The sequence below is a fragment of the Myotis nattereri genome (assembly GCF_964212035.1).
Source record: "Myotis nattereri genome assembly, chromosome: 13".
In the NCBI taxonomy this organism is placed as follows: domain Eukaryota; kingdom Metazoa; phylum Chordata; class Mammalia; order Chiroptera; family Vespertilionidae; genus Myotis; species Myotis nattereri.
The window spans coordinates 31,172,842-31,193,750 of NC_138088.1; the positions used below are offsets into that span (position 1 = coordinate 31,172,842).

The 20,909-nt window shown below is 35.0% G+C and overlaps 1 protein-coding gene across 1 annotated transcript in view; it reads left to right on the top strand.

The window, feature by feature from the left end:
• Positions 1 to 20,909, top strand: part of PCDH15 (protocadherin related 15) — a 1,196,276-nt gene that overhangs the window by 898,693 nt on the left and 276,674 nt on the right. Inside the window, exons 13-14 of the mRNA XM_081104785.1 lie at positions 5,493 to 5,601; positions 16,476 to 16,588. Coding sequence (XP_080960911.1) covers positions 5,493 to 5,601; positions 16,476 to 16,588 — 222 coding nt within the window. The remainder of the gene's footprint in view (positions 1 to 5,492; positions 5,602 to 16,475; positions 16,589 to 20,909) is intronic.

The window sequence follows — 20,909 nt, forward strand, 5'->3', positions numbered from 1 at the left end:
ACAGAACAACTGAACAACAAAATGACCAGTCGCTATGACATGCACTGACCAGCAAGGGGCACCTGCAGAACATGGCAGGCATTGGCAGCAGGCAGCAGAGCGCAGAACATGGTGGGTGTTGACTGCAGTGGGATGGTGGAGCAGGTGAGCAGGGGAGCAGTGGTGATGGGTACAGGGCTGCTGGCAGACGGGACTGGGGGGCCACAGCAGGAGGGGCCAGGTGGGGGCATGGAGGATGGGCTAAGACCCGCCCCTGTGCCCACTGCAGACTCGTGGCCCACAGTTCCTTTCAAGGTGCATGAATTTGTGCACTGGACCCCTAGCCTCACCATAATGAAGACCATATATCACAAAACCACAGATAACATCATACTCAATGGGGAAAATTAAAACATTTCCTTTAAAATCAGGGACAAGACAGGGATGTCCATTTTCACCACTCTTATTCAACTGAAAGAATATATGCACCCCTATGTTTATAGCAGCATTAATTATAATAGCTAAGATCCGGAAGCAGTCCAAGTGCCCTCAGTAGATAAGTGGATTAAAAAAAAGCTTTGGTATATTTATTCAATGGAATACTATGCAATTATAACAAAAGGAGCTCTTACCCTTTGAGACAGCATAGAGAGACCTGGAGATTATTATGCTAAGTGAAATAAGCCAGTCAGAGAAAGACAAATATCACATGCTCTCACGTATATGTAGAATCTAAGTAACAAAATAACCTGACCAATAATATAGATCCAGAGACATGGAAGCGTACAACAGACTTATGGTTTTCAGAGAGTAGGGGAGTGAGGGGAGGGCGGGAAGAGATTAACCACAGAATTTATATGCATATATGCATAACCCCTGGACATAGACAATAGTGCAGTGGAGGCTTGGGGAGGGGGACGAGGGGAGGAGAGAGTTAATGGAGGGGGAGGGGACATCTGTAATACTTTCAACAATAAAGATAAATAAGTAAAAGTAAAATAAAAAGTTATATGCAAATATATATATATATATATATATATATATATATATATATATATATATATAAAAGAGACTACAAAGAAAGCATGTTTGCTTTTGAGGCAAGGTACAATAGACTTCTAGTATCTGGATGGCTTTTTTATGGATCTTCTGGAATTCAACTTATTAAGAAAATATGCTGAAAATTCTCAGGCTCTAGGTTGTGGGTTATAGAGACAGTTAAGATATTTTCTGCCCACAAGCCAATAAAGCTTTAGGTAAAGAGGTAATTATGACAATTATACCAGGATGGAGGAACATTGTGATTTATTCCTTAAGGATACCCAAGCAAATTTGAGCCATGGGTAAGTTTCTAATTTCTTCAGTGTATTGTTCCTCTGTAATCCAAACAGTAAAATTTGAAGCTAAGTGAAATGAGGGGGATAGGAGAAGAATAAGGAACAGTCATTGCTATCCACATGCAGATAACCTGCTCTTCAAAAGAAATACATTTCTGAATTACTTTCATTTTCACAAGAATTGAGGATGTTGTTCTCTTAGTAATACCACTGTACTATTTTCTTAGTAGTAGGTAGAATCAAGTCTACTTGAGAGTAGTGATCTCTTACCAGGTTGGATATTTCACTAAGAATACAAATTGATAAAAGTGTATTAAGTATGGACTATTTGGTAAACATTGCAAATAATTACAATGACATTGGTTTTGAAAGGAACTATGTCATGATCTTACTCTAATGTGAAATCTAATGGGATACAAACAAACAAAACAAAACAAAAACAACTGATGAACAAAATAGATCCAGCAACATAGAAACATGGAACAAACAGGAATTTCAGAGGGAAGACAGGGTTGGGGGATTAGGAAGGCAGGGGTGGGGGATTAGGCATAGAGAGGGCAGTTGATTAACAGAGAACTTATATGCATATATACATATATGCATAGCCCAGGGATGCACACAATAGAGTGGTAAAGTCCTGGGAGGGGTGGGTGCAGGGTGGAGGGGGTCAATGGGAAAGCAAACAAAGGGGACATCTGTAATACTTTCAACAATAAAGATAAATTTAAGAAAAAAGACAGGCTATGTCTGTGGGCAGCTCCATGGGTCCAGATGAGTGCCCTCAGGCATTTACAGCCCTATTACTATTATAGACTGAGAAGGCACAAATTAGAAATACTTGCACTATGATGTTATGGTGGGATACTACATCACTAGGCTATAGGAATTGTTCAGCCCCACTATATTCTTTTGGGACCACTAACTTATATGAAGTCCAGTGTTGATTATAATGTCATCCTATCTAATAAAGACAAAATATGCAAATTGACCATCACTTCACAACAAAGATGGCAGTGCCCATAGTCAACAAGGAGGGAATATGCAAATTGATGCAACAAAAAAAACGGCAGCGGCCAGAGGAGGGCGCTTGCCTTGTTGCGACACAGGCGTGCTGCCCCACCCTGGCCGCTCCGGGCCTCTGGTCATCGCGCTTGCCTTGTTGCGACACAGGCGTGCTGCCCCACCCTGGCCTCTCCAGGCCTCTGGTCATCGCACATGCACACGCGTGGAGCAGCTGGGTAGGGGCAGGAAGCCCGCTATGAGAGGGAGGGAGCTACAGGATGGCGGCAGGGCCAGAGTGAAGGCAGATGGTGGTGGCAAGAGCGAAGGCCCAGATCCTGGGTGCCGGAGGGAAGCCCGTGCCAGCACCTAGGGGAAGGAAGGCCTATTGTTGAATGAATCTTTGTGCATCAGGCCTCTAATTATATAATATATGACTGTATTACTAGTGTCAAAAATTCTCAAGATTCAAATATCACAATTGCCTTGGGAAATAATCTTCAAAATCATATTTGAGAATGTATTATTTTAATCTTTAACTCTGGTTTTTCTGAAAAACTCATAAATAGTAGCATAAGAAAAAACCTTTTTTGTTTTTTAGATTAGCTGTTAGTATTATAGGACAAAATTTCAGTTCTAATAAGTTATTTAAGACAATTACAGTTAGTTTTCCAAACTAACTCTCCTGAGATGTTTACAGTTTTCTATTTCCATTTTTAATTTTTCTGATGATTATCAACACAGTTCTAAATAGCACACATATTTCTTTTATTTCTTCAGTTTTCACTATATGACATATGAAAAAAAAAATGAGGAATTTAATTAGCACTTTTTCCTCCCCCTTGGTTGTTTGCTATGTTATTTTTACTTTGTATTGTTTATGTAACTCTAAAGAATGTGATTAAAACTCCATTGTTTATTCCAACAATTTTATATAGTATAGAAAGAGGATTTTTAAACTACATGACTGCCAAAACTCTAATACCTCTTATGTCTTGGCTACTTAACAGTGCCACAGCAATAAGCACAGTGAAGGGCATTAGCAGGGACAGCCTAACATCATGATCTGTTCACATTTAGCTCTAACAGACCAGCTCAGAGTCAATCTAAAAAATATAGGTAAGTAATTAAGTTATTTCAAAAAGTTGGAGTCTAATTAGGAACCCTTGGTATAGTGCCCTGACCCATGGGAAGTAAGATGGGATTTCAGAAACTCCTGAGATTTGTAATGTCTCTCAAGATCTGAGAAGATTCACACTTTTGGAAAAGTTACCGCAGAGTTAACTAGTTGAACCAGGAGTAATGTAGCTCAGCTATAAGCCGACATTGGCTGACACCATCCGATTCCTTTGAGAAATGGCTAGGAAGAGTTGATCAACCCGTAACTCCTACATTCAAACATATGTACTTTGAACAGCATTGAATTTTTTTTTTCATTTTATAGAGAAATACGGGTACTATAAAGAAAGTCAACAGATAATTGGAAAGGTATGTTTGGGGGGGGGGTAGAGAGGTGAAGGGGTAGGGAGAAAGTAAAATGGAGAGGAAGAGGCACAGAAACAGGTAGTGAGGGAAAGAGTTTAGGAAGAGTGTTGTGTGAGAACAGTAGTCATCTGGATTTAATTGAGTAAATTTGATATTGATTGGCATTTCATAGTTCCAAATCCACAGTTAGGGAAGGGAATGGAACATTGGTAAGTTATCTCTACCTAGAGCTCTATATTTTTAGTAAAATATTGATAGCATGTAAACCACTGAGAGCCCATTAGCAATTATGATCTCAACAGAGCTACTAAGATATATAAGAGCTCCAAATTATTGGTCAATGATTATCTTTAATTATTCCAACTTCAATAACTTAATGCAGTGGTTCTCAACCTTCTAGCCCTTTAAATACAGTTCCTCATGTTGTGACCAAACCATAAAATTATTTTTGTTGCTACTTCATAACTGTAATTTTGCTACTGTTATGAATCATAATGTAAATATCTGTTATGCAGGATGATCTTAGGCGACCCCCGTGAAAGGGTCATTCGACCCCCAAAGGGGTCGCGACCCACAGGTTGAGAACCACTGACTTAATATAACTTAGTTGTATACTTATACTTAATATATATGTATAACAATAATAATGTAACAATAAAATTTAATATCGTAAATAATGGTTTAATATCATTACTCTTTCTTAGCCCACGAGAATTGTATGTTTCTGCTGGGATTGTTAAATTACTGATTTTGTATAAGAGTACATATGTTTCAAGGCCTATTACTTGAGAAGAACTAATAGAAAAGAACAGTATACTAATTCGTTAGAACGTGAAACTGTCAGATATTGAGATGCAGTTTATTTTCCTTTATAATTACCACTTACATATTTGAACTAAAGGTTTCAAAGACTTAAATCCAAACTGTATACTAAGGGTATTAGTTCAAAGAGATGTTAATGTGTGGTTCTAGAAAATGTGCTGATAATACCTTCTTCTTAGGTAATCATTATGCAAATTAACACACTTAAGCCTCTGAAAAGACTGTAATAGAATAACTTTTTCAAATTATATTTTATAAAATATTTCCCAAGCTTATCTCTGCACAGTGCACATTTGTTTTTTCAGTATACCCATTATAATCTAGTACCAGTGTTAACAACCTATGTCCTATTCACCACTCTTTTTATAATTAAAGTTTTATTGCAACACAGTCATGTCCACTTGTTGCTCTTCTGTTACAATGGCAAAGTTGAGAAGCTGCAACTGAGACTGTATGCCTGACAAAGCCTACACATCATTAATATCTGGTCCTTCATAGAAAAATGCTTGCCAATCTTAAATAAAAGATAATAGCAATACGTGGTAGTTTTATATTTCTTTTGATAAGATGATCTAGAGAAACTTCAAAATTTATTGATATCTCTCTCCCTTGCTTTCCTTTTAGGAGAAATTCCTAGTATAAAGTTCTATGCATGTAATTACTATGTCTTTTTATTTTGACTTGGAGGACACCTTGCTTTTTCAGATTCAAAATTAACCAGCCTAAGGTGTTATATTACCAATATTAAATCCAGTTAAACTACTGGCTCAGTTCTCATTTAGCTGTCCACACTCTAATACCTGAATGTCAATTTTTCATAAGGTATTAGGAATGAAGCTGAACTAAACTCTCTGACTTTATCTTTTTCAGGAAGAACTGAACCCCATCATCGTTACCCCACCCATCCAAGCCATTGATCAGGACCGGAATATTCAGCCGCCATCAGATAGGCCGGGCATCCTCTATTCCATCCTTGTTGGTTTGTATCTGCTAATACTTTATACTTTCAGTTATCACTCTGGAATCATGTAGGAAAAAAAAAAACTTGTCTCAAATCAGAGTAAACAACTTTAATAACAAATATTTTCTTTTTGGAAATTATTTTTATTATTAAGTATAAATAAATGTACAGATATTTTTTCTCTCTCAGAATTAGTTTCAGTGAAATGTGTAGAACAAAGAGAAAAACTTTTACTGAAGCAGTAAAACAACTTTAAAAAAATAAGAGATTAATCTACATATTGGTGTTTTCTTCAATATCACCTCCTAAAAAATTCTCTGAGAAAAAGAAAATGAAAAACTTACACTGTTTGCTCTACCAGTATTTTATCATTGGTGGGTGCAGATACATAATTCTCAAAATATATGGCTGATTAAATAAGGGTATTTGGAGCCATATGGGAGAAAGAGAAGGATTCTAATTAGCCCAAGGGTACATAATACATTATTCCCTTGGCTAATTTTTTCTTGAAAAATTTCACAGAAGCTGTCTTAATCCATCCTTGTGCAGATACTGCTAATTATACCAAAAGAAAAAAATGATGAGAATTTGATTATGTTACCCAAAATTGCTTTTTTCCCCACACGAAGTGCTTTTGCTAAAATATGGATGCTGCTGCTTTGCAGGGTTTTTAGTCTCTGGATAGACAGATGTGTCTGAGACAGACCATACGTCTCTTTACAAAGGAAGAGTTGCTTTTGAAGTATGCTTGAAAATAACTATTCAATGGAATTCAAATTACCCTCAACCTCTTTCTATTCCCAGGCCCCAGCTACATGTATGCACACATACATAAGAACACAACAACCTACAGACCTTAGATTTCAAAATATGATGCTACAGTCTACTTAAAAATGCTATCAGTAGAGAAAACTCAAGTAATTTTGTCCAAAGCCTTTGTTCTCTAGAATATATCATACACCAGTGGCTGAGATTAGACTATTAAATCTTTAAAAAGCTCTTTTGAGCATAAGCATAAGCTTGCTTTAAGTCTATTGGACTCTTGTCATAGATAAACAGAAACAGGCATTTTTCATGTAATTAACTGAAGGCTTGAGAGTATGTAAATCACGGCACTAGATGCTGTAGATAGGACTGTGAGAGTTAACTGTTCTAAGCTAAGGTGAGATAGAGAATATGACTGAAAACAGGTCAAAGGGTAAAATAATGCGCATAGCTTAAGCACTATCAATAAAGTATGAGACATATCATGTGGGCTTATGGGAGGAGAGTGCTAAGGTTTTCTAAGAGAATTACTCAGGAAGAGTTATTTCAGTAGAAAGATGGATTTCTGGGCAGAAAATGGCAGACAAATGATATAGATAGATAATGCAGCATGTGTGAAGTCCAAAGGATGAAATTTAAAGATAGTCTTGGGGAGGCATGTTACTCAGAGTGGGCTGATATCCACTGGCATTTGTAAGGTTTTTCACATTTAATAATTACATATATTGCCCTAGCCAGTTTGGCTCAGTGGCTAGAATGTTGACCTGTGGACTGAAGGATCTCGATTTTGATTCCAGTCAAGGGTGTATACCTCACTTGCAAGCTAAACCCCTGGCCCCAGTCAGGGAGTGTGCCGGAGGCAACCAATCGATGTATATCTCTCACATTGGTGTAACTCTCTGTCTCTCCCCCTCCCTTTCACACTCTCTCTAAAAAAAATGGAAAAAATATATTTAGGTGAGGATTAACAAAAATAAAATTTAATGTATTCTTTCTTTAAATAAAAGAGCAACTACCCTATGGAGCAAGACACATTCCTTATGTTGCAAAGTTGGTTTTCTGGCAGCAGAGACAGGCAATGAATAATTCATATAATAAACAAATGAATAAATTACATGTATTTATAAAAGATATATGGTGGTCAGAGCTATGGAAAATATAAGAGCTGGGTGAACAGGATTGGAAGTACAGAAGAAGTGTTGCAAAATAAATTGCAGTATTAAATAAGATGATCAGGATATGCTTCATTAAAGAGGTGAGATTTGAGCACAGTCTTATAGAAGTTGAAGGAGTTAGGGATGTTGATATGTGGGAAGGCAGAGATGAAAGCTGGAGTTTGCCTGGTTTGTTTCAGAAACATCAAGGAGGCCAGGAGCACTGAAGAGTAGTGAGTGAAAAAGTAATATAAAACGGGGTAAGCAATTAGAGGAAGTCAGAAAATATGGAGTTTTGAATATTAATGATCTCTGTATTTTGCTCTGAGTGCAATGAGGAACCAATGTAGAAATCAGAGCATAAAAATGACATAATGATAAGGTCCATCAATCTCTAATTGTAGGATGGTGGATAGTCCTAAAGAATGAACATAACCTCTAACACAGCGGTTCTCAACCTGTGGGTCGCGACCCCTTTGGCAGTCTGACGACCCTTTCACAGGGGTCACCTAAGACCATCCTGCATATCAGATATTTACATTATGATTCATAAGAGTAGCAACATTACAGTTATGAAGTAGCAACGGAAATAATTTTATGGTTGGGTCACAGCATGAGGAACTGTATTTAAAGGGCCAGAAGGTTGAGAACCACTGCTCTAACAGTAAATTTGCTTTCACAGCTATGTTAAGTAAAATGATATCCTTTCATAGTACTTACATTTCTAGACGGCAGGCATAATAGGTGTAGAGAATGCAGCTTCTGTATTTTTACTGCCTATGTTCAAATTCTGACTTTAATGCTTGCCAACATGTAATATTAGTTAAATTACTAACCACTCTGCTTCAGATTGCTCCTCTTTAAAATGGGGTTGATCAAAATTGATCTTTCTATAAAAGGTTTGGAGGATTTGATCTAATTATATAAATATGCTAGTATTTGGAAAAAGTTAGTGCTCAAATAATGTCAGTTGATGTTGTTATTACCATTAGGAAAAAAATAAAGCATGTTTCCTAAGTCATAAAAGAATGGTAAGAGAAGCAGCACACACACACACACACACACACACACACAGATTGTATCAATATCCTTTTCCACATTCTGGCCTTTTAAACATTAAGTAACCTAGCACATAGCCTAATGGTGCATTTCTTCATGGCTTCTATTCTCTATAATTTTACTCTAATTTTAAATAAACTCCACCAAATTAGCAACTATTTTCTTCTTTTTCTTTTTGGATTTCTGGCTTATTTTTCTCTTTTACCAGGAACTCATTACTAGCAAATAAGATGGAGTATTGTGGATTATTATTATTATTATTATCCTTTAAGTGAGAAAAAAAGTTTGATTTTATGGCACACATTATTGGGAGATGTTTCTTCAACTCTATATGTAATATTTACTGAGATCAATGCCAGTCGTATTTTTATAGCTTCCTCTGAAAATTCTTTTAGAAAACTATTAATTTCTGAACACTTTTTGAACTTCTTGTACTTTTGCACAGAAGGGTCACATTGTACAGAATAATAAGCCACAAAAACTGGAACTCATAAAAATAGATTCCCCTAAAAATTAGAGAATAGAATGAGTTCATAGATGAACATATTATTGACAGTAATGAGATAGGTAGGACATATATTAGTAAAGGACGAAGTTGAAATGCTTTTATAAAGAGCCTCCAAAACTCAGTGACTTAAATCAAATATGTACAGTAAGAAGCTATTTTTTTTCTCATGTAATGGCACAGATGTTTATGGGCAGGCTTTATAGGAAAGATTTATCCTCCTCAACACTTGGTTTGTTATTCCAGTCATTTACATACGACAGCCAATGGGGAAAATGGTAAGTCCAGGAAAATGGAAGTGAACCAAAATTTGTCAAAATATGAAAACAATGCAAAATTTGGAGAAATGGAAGCTGAAGAGACAGTGGGTGGTGTATTAGTGATCTGTTACTGTACAATAAACCACTCCAAAGATTAGTGACCTGACATGACAAAGATTCATTATTTCTCCTGTTCTTGTAGGTTGACTGGAATCAACTGCGTAGTTCTGCTTTATTTACATGGTGTAGTTGAGGCTACTCTAATGCTTGCGTTCAGCTGGAACTGAACATCCAAGGTGGTTACTAGCCCCTTCTCTCCATTTGGCCTCCCTCATTCAGTAGTCTTCTTTACAGCATTGGTTGTTGGCTTCCAAGAGAGTACAAGTGAAAGCTGCGGGTTCGAGCTTAGTCCAGGAACTCGAACAGAATCATTTCCACTACCATCTAGTTCCCAAAGCAAGTGAGGTCATCTCAGATTCAAAGAGATGGATAACAGATTGCTCCTTGATGGGACGCAAAAAAAACCGCAGCCATTTCTGATCTGCTTCAAGTAATTTCTTTTTGCGAGTATGTTGTTTTTTCATAGACAAGAACCCTCTTGTTTATTTCATTAAACAATTTGTTTTGATCCTTCATCCCAAGCGTTAAAAATAAGTTTGAGTAAGCCCTCTAATATTTAAAATTATACATGCATTACTATCATTAGTTAATATTTTAATGCTTAATAATTGCATAGAGCACTGATTATTATTTATTACATTAGATATAAACCCACATTTCCAATAATTCCATTAATAGGTTAAAAATTGTCAGTCTAACATTATTTCAGGACTGCTTGAATCTTTATGATTTGATTTAATTACTTGATGATTAAGCCCTTACACTAGGAGATGGGAAGTAAGTCTCCCACCACTTTCTTGGTGTTTACTTTTAGTGTTATCTTTAATCTCAGGTTCATTGAAGAAATTTCCCAACAACTTATTCATTTTGTGAGTATTAGCTTTGTGGAAAATGAATACTACAAAACACAGATCACTTAAACTTGCCAAATGTAAACCCAAACCCACAGCAATGTGCTGCAAGCAAACAGATGGGAAAGAGCATCTGTCAACCCTTCCACGCTGTATAATTGCCTCACCTCCCTCAAGACTTCTTGCCTGTGTCCCTACAAACATACCACAAAGTCAGTCTGCATATTAATTATTTAAGCTTATTTTGTGGTATTTTGGGATAAGATAAAATTAAAGATTTAATAAGGGTGGTAGTTACATTGGTCCATACAATTGCTCAAAAACATTGAAGATAACATGCATTTTATTGTATGTAAATTGCATCACTAAATAAAAAAATAACAATTTGATGTTTTGTTTTAATTGCACTCAATTACACTTTGGGGATGACCACAGTAAACAATGAGTAACTTTTATCTTAATAATTGAGAGATTAAACTGGATTTTGACATTTATTTCAGTGATTATAACTGAATGGAATATTAGAAGATTTAGGAGGTTATAATAGTGGTACAAGTATGAAAGGACAAGACTGAGTAAGGAACTAATGACATAGGCAAGGTAGAATCACATGGACGATATATGGAAAAATGTAGGGGAGGGATTTGGTGATTTGAACCCATCTAGTCAGCAAAATGATAGTATGATTTGCAAAAATTCAGTTCATGGTTTTGTATTTGTTATTTGTAAGTCACAGATGTGAATATTTCATCTACCCTAACATGGTGGTTCTCAAACTTTAGAGGGCATGAGATTCGCCTGAGATTATTCAAAGTGTACATTCTTGACCTTCCTTTTCAGAGATTCTGGGATAGGATCTTGGTCTTTCTGATGCATGCAGTACTCTTTGAAGTCCTGCCATTCAAATGCATGAGAAAAACAACCCAGGCAAATCTTTGTAGAATTCACCTAAGTTGAGAATTGGCAACTTATATAGTAATTTAGTTTTCTTAAGAGACAAGTAAAAGAGAATTTGAGATTTTTTTGAGAGAGGATTATAGAATTGTTGGCAATATTTTGCATAAGAAAATGGAGTTTGTTATTTGTCAAGAATAGCTTAAAAGTAAGTTTGCAAAGGGAATGGACTTTTACTTAAGGTGATATGAAAAAACATGGAATTATGAGAAATGGAGTTTATTGTTTTCCATTAGAGTTATCAAAAATGCACAAAGGAAACTGAATAGCTTAAAGAATAAACAATAAACCTAAAACTAATGGGAGAAAATAACAAGAAATTAGAGGTAATATCTATCATAGGAATAATATAATACAAAAAATGTGCTTTTAAAGCATAGAGGAAGCCATGATTAAAATTATTGACATAAGTTCTGTTATATGAAAGGGGTAGCCAAGGAGTTGACTATCAGGGGAATGGAATACTTTTAACCCAAAGATTAAAATCAAGATGAGAACTAGATGAAGAAAACCCAAAGCTTTGGAGGTGTTCTGGAAGAAGCAACATTTTAGATGAATTATGTGTTGATTATAGAGTTTGTTTCTTTTACATTTAAAATAATTACTGAAAAAAGGGGCCTTTGCCATTTTGCTCTTTGTTTTTAATGTCTTATAGCTTTTTCATCCTTCACTTCCTGTGTAACTTCTGTTTTGTTGATTTTTTGTAGTGCAATGTTTAAATTCATTTCTTATTTCATTTTGCATATATCCTATAACTATTTTCTTTGTCTTTTCCATAGGGATTGCAATAACATCCTAAAGTTATAACACTCTAACTTGAATTTATACCAGTTTAATCTTAGTAATATACCAAAACAAAAACAAAAACAAAAAAAACAACTTTTGTCTTTTAAATTCAATCTCTACTCTTTTCAGTTGATGTAACAAAATTACACTGAGTGGCCAGATTATTAAAACCAGCCAGATTATTATGACCACCCCATCAGTACTTCATTGACACTTCCAAAAATACTGAATATTGAAAACTTCCTAAGCAAATACTCTCATGGTTTTATTATTATTATTATTATTATTATTATTATTTGCATAACTAATTACTTCATTGTACTGATGGGGTGGTCATAATAATCTGGCCACTCAGTGTATATATTTATAGATTGTGTGCCTGAAAACATACACTAATAATTATTTTCAATGCATTAGTTCTTAAATTATGTAAAAAACACAAAGTGACATGACAAAGCATTGTTACTATAATACTGGCTTTTATAATTGCCCATGTATCTACCTTTACCATGTTCTTTATTTCTTCCTATGCTTCAAGTTCCTTTCATTTAACCTGCAAGAATCCTTTGAGCATTTCTTGAAGGGTAGGCCTAGTCCTTATGAACGTCCTTTAGTTTATCTGGGAGTCTCTTAATTTCTCTGATATTTTTGAAGGAGAGTTTTGCTAGATATAGGATTATTTTTGAAAGATTTTTTTAGCACTTTGAATATATTGACTCACTGCCTTAGGGCCTCCAAATTTTCTGATAAGAAATTATGCTGATAATCTTATTGGGGATAGTTTGTATGTGATGAGTCACTTCTCTGTAGTTGCTTTCAGGATTCTCTTTTTGTCTCTCTTTTGAGTTTGATTATAAAGTTTTGGTGTGAGTCTCTTTGAAGTCATCTTACATGGATTTCATTGAGCTTCTTGGATATTTATATTTATGTCTTTCATCAAACCTGTGAAAATTTCAGCCATTATTTCTTCAAATAGTCTCTCTGCCCCTTTCTTTCTTCTCCTCCTAGGATTCCAACAGGTATATGTTGGTTTACTTGATAATGTTCTACAGGCCTATTTCAAACCTGACACAGTGGGTCTGAGGCCACCTGTCACTACTTGAGCCAATTTAAGCAGACACAGGGTTGAATCATATATGAGTGTTTAATCCAGTGATGCTGGCAATGTGGGGAGGGCAGACATTCACCCTAGAAAATCTGCTGTGACCTCCTATTGAGGTACCTTATCTATTTACAGTCTTGTTTCATCCTCCAGTTTCCCAGGGTCTGTAAAAATACTTATCTATACTTAGTAAGGTGAATAATTATTAAACAACAGTGGCTCTATTCTTATCTCATGCTCTTCCCCACTGTTATATTGGGCACTGTTGACTTTTGTTCAAACTTTTTTTTCTTTCTTTATTTCTATTGCGCAGACACAATGATTGCCAATGCCCTATCTTTATTCTTTTCTTTTTTTTTTTTACCTGCTCAAATCTATCTTTGAACCTCTCTGATTAATTTTTATTTTAATTATTATACTTTTCAATTCCAGAATTTCTTTATAAGTTTTTGTAGGCTTTCTTTCTAGTGATATTTCCATTGTTTTCACACATCATTTTCTTGACTTTCTCTACATTTCCTTTAGTTCTTTGAGTAACTTTAAGACAGTTTATTTAAAGTATTTCTCTAGTCATTTTTTCAGGGTTTTTTTAGGTCATTTTTTCAGGTGTTTTTTAGGAGCAGTTTCTGTTAATTTATTTGTTTCTTGAATGGGCCATTCTGTTTCTTTGTGCATCTTGTATTTTTCATTATTGTTATTGAAAACTGCACATTTGAACCTGATAATGTGATAACTCTAAAAAATCAGATTCTCTAATTTCCCCAAGTTTTGCTGTTTAATGTCACTTTTGTTTATTTATTTTTTATTGTAACTACTTTGGAACTCTGAAGTCTATTGAAGTCTTGAAACTTCCTGGGGAAGGATTGGACAGTAAATTGTAATTAATTTCCGTCAATTACAGATCTGAGCACAGTAACAGTTAGCCAACCCCCATCCCTCAGCCTCTTGGCAGGAAACTGTACACATGTTCCTGAAGCAGCTTGCACCATGCTTGTAGGAGCCAGGCCCTTGAAAAAGGACCCAGCCCTCCACATAGCAGAAAACTATACCATGATGAGTGTTTGCTGCTTCTGCTCACAGAAGTTCAGGACTTCAATAGACTTCAGAGTTCCAAAATAGTTACATCAGACAGATTCTACCAATGTAATTGTTGTCTAAGTAAAGAGATGAATTCCTAGTCTTTCTTTCACTGCCATTTTCCCAGCATCCTTCAGTACTATTGTGATTTTGGTAGATTATGCCAAATTCTCTATCACAGGTTTTCTCATACCCTTTTACCAACACCAGAAATGTCTAAAAGTTCATGTTTTCTCAAAGACTCACCAATAGAATGTGGTATCCAGCATGGAACATTGCTAATCTAACAGTAAGAAAGGAATTTCAGTGTGGCTTTAATTTCATTTTTTTATTCTTATGTATATAAATGAACATCTTGGTTTATGGTCAAGAGTCATTTGCCTTAATCTATCTGCTCGTTGTCTATCCCAAACCTGTTTTAAATTTATTATTGATATTTTTCTTTACTAATTTCTGAATGTTAATACATTAGGGATATAAACCTTTTGCCTCTGATGTAAATTACAATAATCTCCCCTACTTTGTCACCTGTGGTGGTTTTACTTTGTTTATTTTGTCTTACCATGTAATTTGGTAATGTTATCAAAATTATCTCTTTTCACTTACTGCTTTTGTATTTTGAGTCATAGAAAAGATAACCCCACTCTCATTTGAGAATAGAGTTCATGTTTTTATCTATTACTAGCACTTGTATTGTTTCATTGTTCATTATGCATGAATGCCTTCTCCATCTAGAGTTTACTCTAGTATTGTGTATGAAGAATGATGTGATTTTTGTCATTTTCTGTATGGCTCTCCTATTAGATGAAAGCTCTCATTAAATTTTTCATACTGTTTTAAAGTGACTCTATTATCACATGCTGAATTTTCATGCACAATTTTGACTTATTCTAAATTTTCAAGTCTATTTTACTGGTATAATTTTTTTCTTCTATTTTTGTTTGCTTGTTTCAGAATTTCTTTTCTTATCTCATAGTTGAAGCAAATGAAAATTTCTTATCTCAGAGTTGAAGCAAAAGAGAATTTCTTTTCTTATCTCAGAGTTGAAGCAAAGGACTGGTAGCAATTAACTCATTTTTGCATATGTTTGGATTCTGGCAAACTGGATTGATGCAAGTTCTATATTACATTGTCTCTTTGACTTTGGACAAGTTATTTAATATCTCAAAGCTCCCTAGTCCTCCACTGCAAATGAAAATGATTTACAGAGTTATTAGTGATTACTTCCATAAAGCATATACCTCAGAGTAGGCTTCAATAATTGGAAGCCATCTTATTTTATTCTCATGATTATTGTTTCGCCAAATTCATATACTCTACAGTTCTATGATTTAATGTTTACTTTTTCTTCAAGTTGGGAAAAATATTATAATAATGTTGCAGTATACAAAGGTAGCTAATACAATTGAAGGACATTTCTGTAAGAAGAAATGTATTTCAACTCATTAAAATATCTACATTGAAGAAATATCATCTCTAGACATTAAAAGTATCATGAACATATTTTATGTAGTATTTAAAATATTTTTAAAATATATTTTTATTGATTTCAGAAAGGAAGGGAGAGGAAGAGAGAGATAGAAACATCAATGATGAGAGAGAGTCATTGATTGGCTGCCTCCTGCATGCCTTCCCCAACTGGGGATCCACCCCTCCCCGCACTCTGAAATGTGCCCTGGCCTGGAATCTGTGACCTCCTGGTTCATAGGTCAATGTTTAATCACTAAGCCATGCCAGCTGGGCTAAAATATTTTGTATATAATTGATGTAGTTAGCTTGATTCTTATCTTTAAAAAAATTTGGCCAGCTGGAACAGAATATGCTGATTTGAATTTCCATGCATCTTGCTATTTGGTAGAAATTACCAGTCATTTTTTGTTACAAGATATGTTGAAAGACCCATGCAAGCTATAATTAAGACTTATGCACCATTAAAATACAATTTTAGAATTCAAAATTTGCTCTCTAGACACTTAATATCTCTTTTTATGTGATGACGTTTCAAATAATTAAAGAGCCCTCTTAATAAAGGATATTTGGAAAATCAGCCAAACATAACATATTTTTCATCCTCTTGCTCATAAACTAATTAATTATATACCACATTTGCATCTGCTTTCCCTAGACTGCATAATTTTGAAACTTAATTTACTAATGGAATTATGATTTTGTTCCTCCGTTAATGAAGGGAAGTAGATATAGCAGATAAACATATTACTGGTTGTTCTCCATTATGTGCTGAACCCCAATGTCTTTCAGGGACTCCTGAGGATTACCCGCGATTTTTCCATATGCATCCCAGGACTGCAGAACTCAGTCTCCTGGAGCCAGTAAACAGAGACTTTCACCAGAAATTCGATTTGGTTATTAAGGTAAATTAATTTCTTATTTCCTTGTGTTTATAAATTGCTAATAAAAAAAAAAACCTGTAGAGGCTACTGCAGGCACTTTAATGTTATAAAAATTAAAATGAATTCGGATAGCAGTTAACCAATTTTTTATTTAAACAGTAAAGTACAGCAGTTTTAATCCATTGTTGCTTTTCTTTAACTTTTTATATTACAGTGCGATTCAAATACTGAATTTTTTTATATGTAATAAATGCTTTGGCCAAATGTATATAATTCTACATGCTGCCCTTTATTACATCTTTAACTTTTTTTTTACTAAAAGGAGTTAATTTTTATTCATGAAACTTAACCAATGAATATATTTAAAATGTGCATGGATTTATATTTTATTTTATTAAAATATTATTATTATTATTTTACATATATATTTTTATTGATTTCAGAGAGGAAGGGAGAGGGAGAGAGAAATAGAAACATCTATGATGAGAGAGAATCATTAACTGTCTGCCTCCTGCACACTCCACACTGGGACTGAGCCCATAACCCAGGCATGTGCCCTGACCAGGAATCGAACTGTGACCTTCTGGTTCATAGGTCGATGCTCAACCACTGAGCCACACCAGCTGGGCAAAAATATTATTTTTATATGACATTTTTTCTAGCATTAAAAAAAAGGACCTCATGCCCTAACCGGTTTGTCCTGCAGATTAAGGGTCCTAGGTTCAGTCCCGGTCAAGGGCATGTCCTTTGGTTACAGGCACATCCCCAGTAGGGGTTGTGCAGGAGGCAGCTGATCAATGTTTCTCACTCATCGATTTTTCTAATTATTCCTCTCCCTTCCTCTCTGTAAAAAATCAATAAAATATATTTTTTTAAAAATCTCAGTTGTCTAGGAATTCTTTTAATATATCTCACTATTTAAAATTTTGATAGATGATCCTAGACTGAAAAAAAATTTCAATGAGGGAAATCCATTTGGCATTATAATTTTGACATAATAACATTTCATTTTTCATGATAAAATCATTTGAAGGTACTGTGAACATGCAGATGATCTGTCAATTAATTCTGATAGGCTTTGTTAATGTAACATTTGAGCGGGTCAGTGAAGGAAGATATTTACCAAGTAGAAATGGGCTGAGAGAAGGGCATTCTAAGTAATAGAACAGACATAAGAAATGAAATAGAGGAAGTCTACTGTGTGTTATATAGCTTTTTCTTATCTATACATATAAAACATGATAGACTGCCCTAACCGGTTTGGCTCAGTGGATAGAGCCTCAGCCTGCTGTCTTAAGCGTCCCAGGATCGATTCTGGCCAAGGGCATATACCTTGGTTTCAGGCATATACCCAGTAGGGAGTGTGCAGGAGTCAGCTGATCGATGTTTCTCTCTCATCGATGTTGCTAACTCTCTATCCCTCTCCCTTCCTCTCTGTAAAAAATCAATAAAATGTATTTTAAAAAAACATGATAGATATGCAGCCTTATGGAATTTTTAAAATTTAAAATTGGTAAAGGAAAAGGAAGTACTATAAGGAAGCTTACTGAGCATTTATGTACGATTTTCATTGAATTGTAGTCACAACCTTAGTAGTATGCTAATCAGTGCAAATGTGGAAACTAAAGATCAGAGAGAGGAAGTGATTGGCTCAGAGTACATCACTAAGAAGCAGCAGAATTGAGATTCAAATTTAGGTTTATCTAAGCTAACAGTGTACCTTTTTTGCTTTATCAAGATGCAGTTGCTAAGAAATGGTTGTCTGGCTTAACTATCTGTCAGTGAAAGGACAACAATTATACGTAGACACACACTTAATTTTATATCTAATTTGAACATGTTTTGTTAGGACCTCATTATCTTTTACATACCAGATCTTTTGTTTACTTAGTGGTCCTTTGTCCTTAAAAAAAAATATTATAGTCTAGAATGGAAAGTGTCATATAACCCAATAAATCAAATATAGCAAACATATCAACTGCTAACAGAAAGACACCTAAGGGCTGATGAAGCAGAGAATAGGTACATTTAAATGAATCTGAGGACAGACTTGGGGAAGATTTTTCTAGTAATTACCCCAAGCTAAATTTTGCTGTATCGCAAGTGTTTGGCCAATGAATAGAAGGTAGGAAATATGTTTGAACATAAGGAAGAGCAGAAGTAAAAGCTTGGAGGCATGATGTAGCTGGCTACAAGCAGTTAACAGGGAAATGAGGGATAGCGCCAGACCACAGGGAGGGCCTTATGTGCCACTGCAATTTCCTTGGATTTAATTCAGTAGGGGTTTAGGAGTCATTTAATAAAGAAAGACTCCTCTTACCTCTTATGTATAATGGTCATGCATGAGATAGTTCATCTCCTTGCATTGACCACATTTTTTAAAATCATAGGACTGTAGAAAACTAAAAAATGTGTATCCATTGTCTACTGTCTACCTACCCTCAGACCTGCGGTGCAGCTTTCTGTGGGAACTAAGAAACTTGACAAAGCATTGTTTCCAAATCCCTCTTTTGAAACCTGAAATCCATTATTTTTCTTTATTCTCAAAGTCAGTTGCCCTAGTGTGTTGTTTACAGTAAAACCCATCAATTATTAGAAACAAAAAACAATTAGAATAAAATACAGGGTTTTTTTAAATTATTTTGTAAATAATACTTTATATTTTTAGTGGAAGTTTTTCCAGACATTATTAGGTTAAATTTATTGTTTTTTTGTGTGCAGTCAAGAGGATAATGAGCAAAGGTATCAATCTGTAAGAATCACAGTGTGGTACCTGTGTGAATAATAGCTGAATACTGTGGCTTTGTGCAGAGGTCCATTGACCTGTTACAATCCGGAGCTCTCTTCCATAGCAAGGCTATCACCTCCTTCCGTTGTCCTTATTTTCATAATGCTTCATTTTTTTACTGGTCATCAAAGTTTTTATTGGATTTGATCCCAATTTCTGTATTGGAAGCTAAAGTAAAATGAAATATCTTCCCCTGGACTTTGAAGAATAATTCTTCTTTGAAAAGCTATATGTTCATTTAACTCCTGGTGAATGTCATGAATTAGAGATTTATCATCTTCATTTTATCTCTTTCTTCAAGTGATTTATTCAGTATTCTGACGAATAAAGTGTAAAGGTGAAACTAAAAGGACAAAATGGAGTCATTCTCCAACTTTAGATTATTAAAGGATTAACACATGTCAGATAAAAGAGGAAAAAATGTTCCAGATCAAATCTATTCCAAATTTTAAATAATAATAATCACTTAATCATACTTTGAAATTAAATACGTATATTAAATAAGAATTTTACATTTGGTTTGCCCAGTACAATTCATATTTATTCCTTTTGTTCTTGTATAATTATTCAGAATACCTCTTTCACTCTCAAAAATGCCCCAGTTTGGATGAAATGTGATGTGATCATCATAGTTATTTAAAAAAGCATCTATGATATAGAAATATGAAATCCCATTTTAGATTCTAGTTATAATGAATTAGTTCATGCATGAAGTGTTGATAACAAAGTCCAGAAAATTCACCTCCATTATCATAAATGCACCATTTCTTTAAAAAATTTGATTAGTTAATACTCTAGGCATCTAATACAAAGATTAAATGGATAAATTATTAATAATTCACTGCCTTTTAGTTGCTCAAACATAATTGTTTTTTTAATCTACATCACTCTGATAAACAACTAACAGTAAGGGTCACAATGATATCACAGCCATCATTGTATCATGGTCTCTCTGATTTACATGTTGTGACTCATTGTCCTACTCTATCAGGCTAACCTTCAACTTCTTTTCCTTCCACGTCATGGGCACGTTAAGCATCAGCTACCACTTGCTGTTCCAGCCATAGGAGACCACTTGCAGTGCCCTAAACTCACCATGCTCTTTCCAAGCTCCATGTAGTTACAGATGTTGTCTCTCTTCCTGCATTAGTCCTCCCTTCCTTCATCAACAGTCTCATTCACACTGACGCTTCATTGAAGCTTTAGATGCTGAGACGACACTTCTCCAAAGGCAGGTCCCCTGGTTGGAAGCCCCTCCTTGCATTCTGCATGTCCCTACGGAGGCCTTTGAGCTTCAATTAGCCTGTTTATTTTAGCCTGACTTTTATAAGAGGGAAGATTGTAATATTTTTCTTCACATTGTGGCTCAAGCTCCTACCTTTATGCATGAACAGTATATGTTGTAATGGTTTCCTCTATGGTAAGTAAAGCTTTTAAAGCTGCTGGAATCGGGTACCTGTGCCTACATTATATTTCAATACATACATTTGAAAGTATATGTATTTGATACAGTTTCATCTGTGTCTCTATTCCCAATAAATATGCATTGAACTT